The following is a 12,200-nucleotide window of genomic DNA, read 5'->3' on the forward strand; positions in this document are numbered from 1 at the left end:
CGTAGTCTTCCATCCAAAATGCATCTGAGGTGGAGGAGGCGGTGGAGGAGGAAGAGCTTTCCTTGTCGTGCTTCACCATTGTCCAGTATGGAGAAGGGGCTCTCACTTCTTTCTTGTGATCTCTGTGAATCATCACGTCACTCTGAATGTCTTTCCCTACACTAATGGTCTGGTTCTCCTTTTTGTATCCATGCCACTCTCTGGAGATAGACATCGGTCTTGTTGCAGACTGAGGCCCAGGGGACCCTGGGTCTTTATAATACTTAAGGTTTTTATCTGAAACTACATCTTCGTTGTCATCACTGCTTGCCAAAAGGTCATCTTTTGACTCCTCAGTTTTCTTTGTTGGGCTGAAATGAAAAAAAAGAAATGGACTGTTAATTGTCTGAACATTCATCGTCCCCTAACAAGATGTCTTAAAAGCCGCTTTGGTTCGTCAAAGAAAGGATATGATTTAGCTTTAGCACTTTGTGTTGTCAACGGTTTTCTCTTTCAAAGTACCTTTACGTTTGTTTCCATTCCTCAGTGTAAGTCGAATTCTGCCTTGGATCGTTTCACATTGCTTTGTACTAACTGAAGCCAGAGTATTGACCAGAATATTAGCAGGCCTTAAAGTGTAGGTTAATTTGCCCCCAGAATGATAGTCAACCCGGCCATCTCCTCCACAGAGCTCTGTTCTAATGGGTCACATAGGGTCAGCAATAACCACAATAACAGGGTGTTACCAATTTCTAGCATATTCGGAAATTAGTGGGCCTCCAAGATCTTCAACACACTAGTGATAGGGAAATCTTTGAGTCTTCTTTTTTTCTCCTGAGCATTCATCATTTGCTTCTCTTTTGGGTTTAAAAGCATGGACTTACACAATGCCCTCTATGTCCACATGTGTCTTGTTCGGCATTCTACTTCTCTCTTGCTGGCCAAATGTTTTTTGATTTTTGGTTTTTTTTTTTATCTGATAGAGCACAAGCAGGGGAAGCGGCAGGCAGAGGGAGAAGCAAGATCCCCCAGAGCAGGGAGCCTGATGAGAGGCTCAATACCAGGACCCTGAGATCGTGAGCTGAGCTGAAGGTGGTCATTTAACCAACTGAGCCAGCCAGGCACCCCTCTGGCCAGATGCTTTTAAAGATGTTTTTGTAACTTGCCTCAACTATTGGCTTACTTGAGAGCTTGTTTGGAGGTTCCAGCAGAGGAGCACAGCTCTTCATACCTCTTTGACTGAAGGACAGACGTCCTCTTCAACCGACCCTGCAGCTTCCGGAGGGACACACGTGAGCGATGAGGGAAGAGTGGGGACACCTGCCTGGCCAGCCCACTCACCCTCACATCCCCAACTCTTGGCTTTCTTGACTGTTGAAACTTGGGCAGCGCTGGCCTGCCAGCAACTCTTCAGCTTCACTAAAACCTGCGGTTCCTGTGCCGACTTACTACTCCCCGGAACAGATGCCGTTCCCTGCGCCCCCCTCATCCTGGTCTTTGTGATTATGGACCTCTGGCACCTCAGTCCTGCTACAGGAGATAGGAATCCTTTTCTTCTCCAACGCCCCTCCCGCGCCGCCAACCTTTCAGACCTGCTTGCGTTATCACTACTATTTGTAGTCCTGACTGTTCTGTTTGCTTCCAAGAATTTGAACAGGTTTTCCTAAAGTTTCTCTCTTCTGGTAATAATTAGTAATAGAGTCATTCTCCCTGAGAACTACTAGTCATTAAAATGTGGATTTTCCTTCATCCTCGATTTAGTGGGTGCAAAGAGATTCAAAAGATCTTAGGATCAGAACACTTGGCCTTCAGACATGCCCAGGACTTCTGAGCAGCTTGTGAATAGGGGGAAAAAAAAATCCATGTTACTTTTTTTTTTTTCCAGATTGCAAAGAATATCCTTTGTAACTCAGTATTAGGTAACTATAAAGAATAAGTAGTAGAGCCAGGTTCTTCCTAACTGAAGTATGATTATAAAGCCATAAGCCAGCAGAGGTCAGAGTTAGTTGGAAACGGTTTTTATACCACTAGGTCTGCCAAAGTATTATGTGGAATATTCTCCAGTGTGCACAAAGTGCCGGTTGCTCCTGAAAAAGATCTTACAAGAAGCCTTTTGTTTCCTTTTGTGCTCCTTCCCTGTCACCTACCATGTAATTACCAAAGTGCCTTAGATGTAAACACTTTGTTAAGGAAGGGATTCAGGAAGTGTCTGCTCTTGTTTCTGAATCCACGGGTTTTAGCCTCATACTCGAGTTGTGCTATTCTGTATCTCAAACTCTGAACACTTAAAATGCTTAGAAACATAATCCTTCTATAAACAAATGATGAAGAACCCAGGCTTGAGAGCTGCACTCCCCAGTACGGGGTCCCCCAGTTGCAGGTCCTCGCATTGCACATGCTTAATCGTGGCTACTACATGGCACAGCACAAATTGAGAACATTTACACCACAGCAGTACGTTCTCGAACGTCGCTGCTCTGGAGACAGGCCTAGTGACAGTTAGACCCTGTGACCTCTGGCAAGTTTACATACATCTCTCTTGGCTTCCGTTTTCTGGCCTGTAATCAGGATAATAAAAAGCCTTGGCCTGAGGATTAAGAGGTATAATGCTCGTCAAGCAATGTCCACTGCACAGTAAGCAGTGTTATCGTGAATGATTTTTAACTACATCATGATTGGTTTGGTTTTGGGGGAAAAGCCTGTCCCCAATCTGTGCTTGATCTAAAGGAACAGACAACTCTACCCAACTGTAGTTCTGCTGTCAGCCTGTGGGAAAGCAAACCCATCTTACGATTTTTCAGGAGAAACCACAGGTGCAGATTCTTTCCATGAAATCTTAGATGTGTAAGTTCAAATTTTTTTCATTTAAACATTTTTGAAATATACAGAAAAATGCAAAAAAGATCAGACAGTTTAATGGAAAAAATTATAAACACTTGGGTGGCCACACCCCCCCCCCGGGGGGTCAAGAAAGAGTACTGGCGCCTGGAAAAGCTCCCTTGTATCTTCCTTTCTCTCTAGATCACCGCTATTCTGACTTTTCAAAATGTTGTTGTAGGAGACCAACAAAGCACATCTGTTGACCGTATCAGTCCTTTGGACCACAAGTGGGAATATACGAAGTAATGTCAATGCAGTGTGGGCCATACTTTAGTTCTTAGTCAAGTCCCCAGCCAGATTTCCTTGTGCCCATCCCAATAACCAAAGATACACAGCTGTAGCCACTCTAGCTCTGAAATCCTGTCAAATTAATAAGGACCACTCTTGCATCAGAGCACTGAATTGTTGAAGGAAAAGGATCTCATGTTATACATGTTATGCTCTGCAGACCTTCCTCACGCATCTGACCTGCCGAAGGGTCTCTTGCACTCCTGGGTTACAGAGATTAAGTGATTTGTCTGAGCCTCAAAAGCTGGGTTTTAATTTTTATTCCCTCTGAATAAAGGAAACATGGGAAAGTCCTGTGGTAGATTTAGCATAATGGCAGAGATTTGCATTCTCCCAGGGCAACAGAGTAAACAATGGGTGATACAGATTACGTCCTTGAAATTAGGAGAAATGCTGTGATGGAGATACACAGGTTGCCCTGAAAGCGTAAGATGGGTGGACCAGACAGTGTTTTAAAGCTTCCTAATTTAGCGAGGCCTCTTGGAAAAAGTTTGCACTGTAAGCCTTCAAGGATGAGTAATGACAGGGTCCTAAGCATGTTGCAGACAGAAGAGCAAGTGCAAAGGCCCCGAGGCAAAGAGAAGGCAAAAAAGCTGAGAGCCAAAGTGGACTAGAGAGGGCAGAGGAAAGCAGAATGAGGTGAGGCTGCGGTCGATACAGACAGACACTAGCCACATGGGGTAGCACAGATCAGTCCAAGGATTTGGGCGTTTGTCCCAAGAAGAGAAGGTTTTAAAAGATTTTAAGCAGGAACATGTCAAAATCAGACTTGAATCGTAAAAGGACTGTTCTGTGTAGAGAATGAATAGGGGACAGGAGTGGATGGTAGAGAATGAATGGTGACTCTTATTGGGATGGTGGTGGTGGCCGGAGAGAAATAAATGAATGTGAGAGAAAGCTGGAAGGTAAAATGACAAGCCCTCGTGATCATTGGGCGTGGAAAGAAGGGAATGGAGAAATCTAGCACAACCCCTAAATTTCTGACTTGTTCAGCTAGGCAAATGATCGCTAGTAAGATAGGGCCACTGGAGATCAGTGGTGAGCTGGCTTTTTATTTTTCGGCACAAGGAGTGTGAGGGGTTCGTGATACACCCAAATGGAGCTACCGAGTGGCAGAGGAAGGATTTAAATGTACAAGTTTGAAGGTCATACGATTTGAAAAATCACTCATATTCAGAGAGTGATAGAAACTACAGGCATCAGTGAGAGATGGCTTCACATTAGGAGATTGAGACAAGGAAGCCAAAAATTCAGCCCCAGGGAAGGTCAGGGCAGAAGCCTGGGGAAGATGGTATTTTAACAGGAGTGGGGGTGGGGTTGTACAGTGGCGAATGCTGCTCGGGAGCCAAGAGTAATGTAGACTTGAGAAGAGTCCACTGGAGTCAGGAACATGAGGGCTGTGGGTGGCCCTGCCAAGAGGTCTCTTGGCCAGGTGAAGAAAGCAAGGCCTCCACTAAGGTGCAGGGGGGGCAGAGCGCCTGAGAAATCATCTCCAGGGGAAATGGCCCACAGCTGCTACAGCATCTCTCTACCCTATTGGAGTCAAAGGGACAGGACCGTGGCTAGGGGGCCAGGGAGAGGACAGGGGCCTCAAGGTGGGGTTTGTGAAAATGGCAGAGGCCTAAAATAAGGCTTCCATGTTGTTGAAAAGGATCCAGAGAGAAGCTGAATGTGCAGGAGACAAATGAAGGAATGGGATTCATAGCATGTGTTTAAGGCCAACTCTGGACAAGGGGACAAGTGGCAGAGCTCCCACCAGATGGTTCTCCTTAAAGCTCCAGGTTCAGGGCTCTTGAGCTCATCAATCTGCTTCACATTAGGTCCTGTAGATTGTACTTCTCCAAAAGGATTCAGAACCCACTAGATGATTGTGGTGGTTTCACCAAACCCTCCCCCGCTGATCCAGTGGATCCTTCTCCCACGAAACCAAGACCCAGTGTTTCACATGGCCCCGGGGGTGCTAGCATAACAAAAGATTTCCTAAAAAAACGATCTACTCACCACGTTACTGGGAATTTGGTCTCAGGGATTAAATCATAGATTTCTTGCCACTCTTGGGGTATGTCAATAAAATCTCGGTAAATCTTGATCTGTAGTACTGTTCCTATGGTGATGTGTTGCAAAAGTTTTAAAAATTCTCGAAGAGTATATCCTAACACATTGGCATGGCCAACACTAATCAGAACATCACCTGAAGAGGGAAAAAATTATCAGTAAAATGAAGATAATGGGTCAGTGGGTTCATAGCACTTCTGGCTCTACTGTGAGGTGTTTCATTAAAGGGCTCATATTGTTGGTTCAGCCTTTATTTAATGAATGTGGTCATCTCAGTGACATGAGTGTCCTTTGCATAATGGAGACTGCATGCAAGATGTTTCTTAATAGTGGTGTAATGGTAGGTATTATTTCATGTTTTTATTGCATTTCTTTAGTCCTTGGTGTGTCAGAAGCTAAAAACCATCTATAGTCTGAGCCATCACTTAAGAGTCTAAAAATGTGTTTCAAATAAAATAAATAGCTATTACTATTAAAAAACCACTTACACTAAGTGAATAAATGACCTAGTTTCTCTTGTACCTGCCTGGCAATTTCCAGTGCCCTCCACTGGTATTAACATCAAGACTTTGATTTTAATTTCCTGCCTTGCACAGTATTAGTTGAACAAATAATTCTGCATGAAAAACACTGGACATGTAGCATGATTTAATTAAGCTTGCGATGTCTATACAGGGAGTATGTTGGTTAAAGGGATTTGACAGCTAGGTTGTCTACTTTAGGGCATTGCTGGACAGGGAGGGAAGCGTGATGGTCAGCCATGGAGCTTTTGATCCCCCACCATGGCAGAGGAAAACCACATCTTGATCACAAGCTCCTGGACCCCCAAAGAGGGTGTTAAAAAGACTAATTACTCATTTGTGCATGGACGTGTAAAGGAGATCCAGCCATGGGGCAAGCCCATGGGTCACTGAACCTGGAGCAGGAGATTCAGAAGGGCGAGAGGAGCACCCTGCCTGCCGGGGGTGGTGACAGGTGGCCCTGTGCTTTCTCATCGTTTTCCCAAGCCTGGTTCTCCAGCCTTTCCGGCAATTCTGTCAGACTCACTGTTCTAAGTTCAGTGCCTTAATAGGATGGTTTTCTATTGGTTGTAGTGAAGAATCCTGACTACCACAAGGACACCCAGCAAGAGAGGAAGGAATACAAAGAAATTACTTTTAAAGGGCTCACAGTGAGTATAATCTTAGTAAATCTTACTAGAACAGCCTGCCGAATGGTTAATGGAGACTTTATAGCTAACACTAGATGAAGGGACTCCAGGTAAGTCCCAAAGGGGGGGCTCATCTCGTTGTGCATGGGAAGCTAGGGGCCCTCAATTACCCTCTTTGCAAGACAGCCGAAGCCTAACCTCCGATAAGAGGGTGAAGCCACTTCTCTGAGACTACACCCCACTGTGCGATAGTTGAGAATTCTGCTGATCTCAAAGGAAGCCTCTGGGGAGTACCAAAGACAAACTTTCATAGTGCTAGGTCCTAGTTTCCTATCAAAAACTGAAGTTTGAAAGTAGTAAAGAAAATGAAGACTTAGAAGGGTGGAGAAAACCTACTTCAGTCTTAGAAAGTAGCGGAGGGTAAAAACCAGCCAAGGATCTGCAGCTAACTGCTAAATGAAACAGGTTTTCCCCAGCTGCCTGCAGAGTGTGCAGTCTGGAACAGCTGTTCATCCTACGGAGGTTAATTACAACAGCACACCCACCTGCAAAAAAACCCAAAAACCCACCAAAAACAAACACCTCTCACTGGACGAGCTTACATGCCTAATGTTAAAAGAAGCATTTATAGCTGAAAGCTTGGCATTCTGCTCAATTATGTTGTTAAAGCGTGTTTCTTGATCAAGAAGACAGAAAACAAACAGCGTAATTCCATGACCATCCTGGCTGGAACCAAACATGTCGCCGTACGAATGTGATTACTCTGCCAACAGATACTAACGTTGCCCTTCATTAAGACATACCAATGTGGAATTTATGAATATCAAACTCATCACACAGGTTTTTTTCTGTTTTAATGGGCTGTAGGAGCCACATTATTATATAAACTTTGTCTCGATTACCTACGTTAAATCAACTTTGCAGCAGCCAAAATAGATTTGCCTATTTTGCTCCATCTCTCCCGATGAGGCTGTGAGTTCCATAAGCTCCAGGTGGTTACAGACCACATCTGTTTGGCTCACCTTTATAACCCCGTGCCTAACAGGATACCTGCACACAGTAGGCATTCAGGAAATGTTTACTGAATGACTGTGGCTGCTATGTGACTTGTATTTTGCCTTCAAAGTTACACTAATTTCTTAAGACTCTAGATATCAGACTATACTTAAAACCATCCTGGCCAAAAGGATTGTAAAGTTTAGCCAGAATAAACTAACACTAAGCTAGGAAATCCAAAGAAACCCTATTTTAAAGCACCAGAAGAGAAAAATTTGATGCACATGGATATGAAACAATGGAGCTGGGAGATAATGTGGTCAAAGAAATAGTAGGCTTGGGGGACTGTCACCTCTGAAATTCTCCATCATTGTCAAAAGCACTGAATTCCAGTCTCTGAAACCAAGACACTGAAGGGAAGTGACTGACCTGTCATGCAGAGATTTGGGACTCTGGACTCTCTCTGATACTGAAATCCTATTTCCAGGACTTCATGGGGCCCATGGGCTGGAACCCCAGCCCCGTGCACCCACTTAGCTCTGTGCATTGACCCACTTCCTTCATCTCACCAAACCTCTTGTCTTGTTCCCCACCTTTCAGGAATGCTGCAAAGATTAAATGAGAACGTGGAGGTGGAAACTCCTTGCACAACGGCTGTGACAAATACGTCTTATTCATTTATCAAGCACAGACATACCAAATGTGCCAGCACTGTAGGTTAAGTCCTGGATTTAAAAGAGGAATTCCAGGTGCACTTGGCTGGCTCAGTCGAAGAGCATGCGACTCTCGATCTTGGGAGTCATGAGGTCGAGCCCCACATTGGGTGTAGAAATTACCAAATAGAAAAAACTTAAAGGGGCGCCTGGGTGGCTCAGTGGGTTAAAGCCTCTGCCTTCGGCTCGGGTCATGATCCCAGAGTTCTGGGATCGAGCCCCACGTCGGTTTCTTTGCTCAGCAGGGAGCCTGCTTCCTCCTTTTTCTCTCTGCCTGCCTCTCTGTCTACTTGTGATCTCTCTCTGTCAAGTAAATAAATAAAATTAAAAAAAAAAAAAAAACTTAAAAAAATGGAGACCTTTATTGGGGCGCCTGGGTTGCTCAGTGGGTTAAGCCTCTGCCTTCGGCTCAGGTCATGATCTAGGGGTCCTGAGATCAAGCCCCGCATGGGACTCTCTGCTCAGCAAGGAGCCTGCTTCCTCCTCTCTCTCTGCCTGCCTCTCTGCCTACTTGTGATCTCTCTCTGTCAAATAAATAAATAAAAACCTTTAATTAAAAAAAAAAAAAAGATGAATTCCAGACTGCCTCTGACCTCAAGGAGCCCACTGACCATAGGTCCTGCTTCCCATGCATAAAAACACACTCCTGTGGCACTCCAGCGAGTACGCACTCTGGTTACCGACCAGCGTCTGTCACCTGACCCCAGAGAAGCTAAGGAGAACACGCAGAAAATTCACACGACCTGTCCTGGGCTTCCTCTGGTCTGGAAAGTCCAGATCTCTCTTTCTGGTACTCTGTGCCCCAGCACCAAATAGTGACATTTGGAGAAGATGTTTTGGATTTAAAGGTGAGGTGAATGTTCACAACGGCATCATTCATCTCTTTTCTTTAACCCACTGCTTCTACCCGGAGCTGCACTTAGACTCAATTACCTGAGGAGCTTTGAAACCATGAGCTAACCGATCCCCAGCCCCAGATCAACTGAATCAGAGCCTCTGGGGAAACAGGGCGTAGGCATCTCAGGTTTATAAGCTCCCCAGGTAATTCTAATAGATAAGAGTTACAAATCAGTGGCTTAGTCCACTGAACCACCATCCTTTTTTATTAAAAACAACAACAACAACAAAACCCAAGTCTGGAAACTAAGAACAGCCTAAGAGAAATAACGGCCAGTATTCCCACTGAACTGTCGTGTTTAAAGCACTTTTATAAACCTCTCTCCAAATCCTAGCTGCCTCTGACAAAGGTGGTATTATCCCAAATCAGAGCGTGAGGTGACCGACACCTGGAAGGTTAGATGGCTTTGCCCAAGGTCACAGAACTACAAAGTGGCAGAGCTGCTAAAACCAGGTGGCTCTTCCCTCTCACCACCCTTGCAGCCCATCGTGTCTCCTTGGCTCCCAAGCACAGCCCTAGAACTGGAGCAGACACTGGAAAACATGTCTCTAACTGGAAGAAAAAATCATTCACCCCAAGACAAGAGAAGCAGGGTGGTGTTTCTTGGGCTCAGAAGTGTAACAGAGAGGGTTCAAGCCACTGATCCCTGGCGGGCAAGTTACTAAATATCTGATTCCTTATCTGTAAGGTGGGTCTTTTTTTGTTTATTTGTTTTTATTTTTATTATTATTTTTTTTTAAAGTGTTTTTTTTTTTTTTTTTTTTTAAAGATTTTATTTATTTATTTGACAGAGAGAGATCACAAGTAGGCAGAGAGGCAGACAGAGAGGGAGAGAGAGGAGGAAGCAGGCTCCCTGCTGAGCAGAGAGCCCGATGCGGGACTCGATCCCAGGACCCTGAGATCATGACCTGAGCCGAAGGCAGAGGCTTAACCCACTGAGCCACCCAGGCACCCTGTTTATTTGTTTTTAAAGATTTTATTTATTTGTTTGACAGAAAGATCACAGGCAGGCAGAGAGAGACGGGGAAGCAGGCTCCCTGCTGAGCCGAAAGCAGAGGCCTTAACCCACTGAGCCACCCAGGCACCCCCGTAAGGTGGTTTAATGCACAATCGACCTCAGGGATTGTCAGGAGGGTGAAGTGAGATCATGCATCTGAACGCTAACGACGATTCATACTGCCTACGGAAGAAGGCAGGTTTATCCACCAAGAGCCATAACTCTGGAGTGACACCGTACCTGTGTGTGTATCCCACGTGCCAGGTGGGGGTGAACCCGGGCAAGGAACTCAAGCTCACCGAGCCTCAGTTTCATCCCCTGTGAAGGGGGATAACAACGGCCCCTACCTACAGACTGGAGGTCAGAATTCGGTGAATAAAAACACAACGCAGCGAGGGTTGATAAAGTGATAGCAAGGGGCTGGCGTGCAGAAACCTGCTCTCGGGCAATATTATCATTATTACGGTTACACTAACACCTGCTAACCGAGTCTCCCCGGAGGCAGACAGGCGGGAGGCAGGGGGAAGACCACAGTCACCTGGCTTGAGTTTTCCATCCCTGGCCGCAGCCCCATTCCTGATGAGGTGGGTGATCTGGAGGTAGGGCCCGTTCTGGATGACGATCAGGCCCAAGCCAAGGTTCCCCACAGTGAGTTTGGTCTGCTGAGTTTTGCTCAAGTTGTGCACAGATGACTTGACGTTGAAGCCAGTTTGTGTTTCTAATGAAAAGAGGGAGACTTTTTTCAGTCCGTCACCTACACAGCCACATGACCGCATCACTGGGGTCCTAGAGCCGGTTTTAGGACTGGGGACCCGGAGCAGTTTCGTAGCCTCTCTGTACCTCAGTTTCCCCGTCAGTAAAGTGAGGACGATAAGTGTCTAGCTTAGGGGCTTGTTATGAGTATAAATGAGACCGTTGATGGGCTCTGCCCAGCGCCCGGCACCGCGGAGTGCTTCACTAACGTCAGTTTTCATCTCTCCACTGGCTGTGCGCTGGGAAATAACAATTTCTTGCCCTTATGGATCTTCCAGCTCTCCATCAGCCACGTAAATGTATGTCGAATAACAAACGGTAACACAGGCTATGAAGGAAGCTCTGAGGGGGACTGACAGGAGCCAAGGTATCCTGTGGAGAAGGCTTCATGCAGGAGGTAACGTTTGAATGGAGGTCAAAAGGACCAACAGGAAATATTTAGACCAAGGAGAGAGGAAGGAAGTCTCGGAGACAGGAAAGAACCCAGAGTGCGAGGGAGAGATGCCTGGGGCCTGGGGCCGGCGGGAGGAACACGGGCAGAGACCCCCGGGCGGTTTCACAGGCTTACATCATGGCCGCAAGGGCTGAGGAGGGAGTCAAGCAGGACACAGTCAGATTGCCTTTTTTCTTTTCTTTTCTTTTTTTAAAGAAAAAACCAAAGCATGGATTGTGGGGTCCAGAGTGGAAGTGGGAAATCAACGTGTTACTGTCCTCACCCAAGCATGCAATGGCAATGATGGCGGAAATAGCAGGAAAAGATCATTTGGCAGGAAAATCTGGGACAACGGGTGGTGGTGGTGGACAGGCCTGGGAATACGTTTTCTTCAGAACTAACTCTCAAAAGAGAAGTTTCCGACTGCGGAGTGATTTAAAACGAGTTGTTCTCTCAAGAGGAAGCTCTGGGGAGACCGCTTTTCAGTCCACAGGAGGCTTCTGCGGACATTCCTTTTCAGCACACTTTTCCTCAAGCGCAAGTGACAGCCCGCTCTTGGCCGAGCCTGTGGCAAATCCATGCGGCTGTGGCGTTCTGAGGGCCCAGAAGCGGTCTTCACTGCTGAGGGCCGGGCTCTGCCGGTCCCTCCACCCCGGGTGAGGGCCCGCAGCCAGGTTCCCGGCCCGTCCCTCCTGAGCAAGCCCTGGAGCCGACCTCCACCCTCACCTGCCCCCAAACCACAGAGGCCCTCTAGAGAAGAAATCAAGGAACCCCGTGTGAGGAAGGTTCCAGCTCGGGAGTCCGTTCAGGACCATCGGAGAGATGCGCCGGAGGCCGGAACCCTCCTTCAGCCCCCAGTCCCGGGACAGACACAGAAGCGGCCTCTTCGCAGGCTCTGGGCACCAACCTCCGCTTGCCAGGTCGGTGGGCTTCGGCTAAGATCACGTAAGGGGCCCGGTCTCCAAAGCCGGCGGGGTTAAGGGAAGGCAGGCAGCCTCAGAAGCCGCCATGCCTGATGATTCCCCCTTCTCCGTAGAAAGGGCAAAGCTGCAGGCCAA

At 46.7% G+C, this 12,200-nt stretch overlaps 1 protein-coding gene across 1 annotated transcript; it reads right to left on the reverse strand.

Annotated features, from left to right (window-relative positions):
* Position 1: 1 nt before the first annotated feature.
* PDZD9 (PDZ domain containing 9) lies at positions 2–12,200 on the reverse strand (the record flags this gene model as incomplete). Its single annotated transcript, XM_059416054.1, has 3 exons — positions 10,495–12,200; positions 5,149–5,338; positions 2–350 (listed from the first exon to the last, which is right to left on the reverse strand). Coding segments are annotated over exons 1-3 (777 nt in total), but the record flags the coding sequence as incomplete, so codon positions are not given.

Source organism: Mustela nigripes, chromosome 11, assembly GCF_022355385.1.
Source record: "Mustela nigripes isolate SB6536 chromosome 11, MUSNIG.SB6536, whole genome shotgun sequence".
NCBI classification, from domain to species: Eukaryota; Metazoa; Chordata; class Mammalia; order Carnivora; family Mustelidae; genus Mustela; species Mustela nigripes.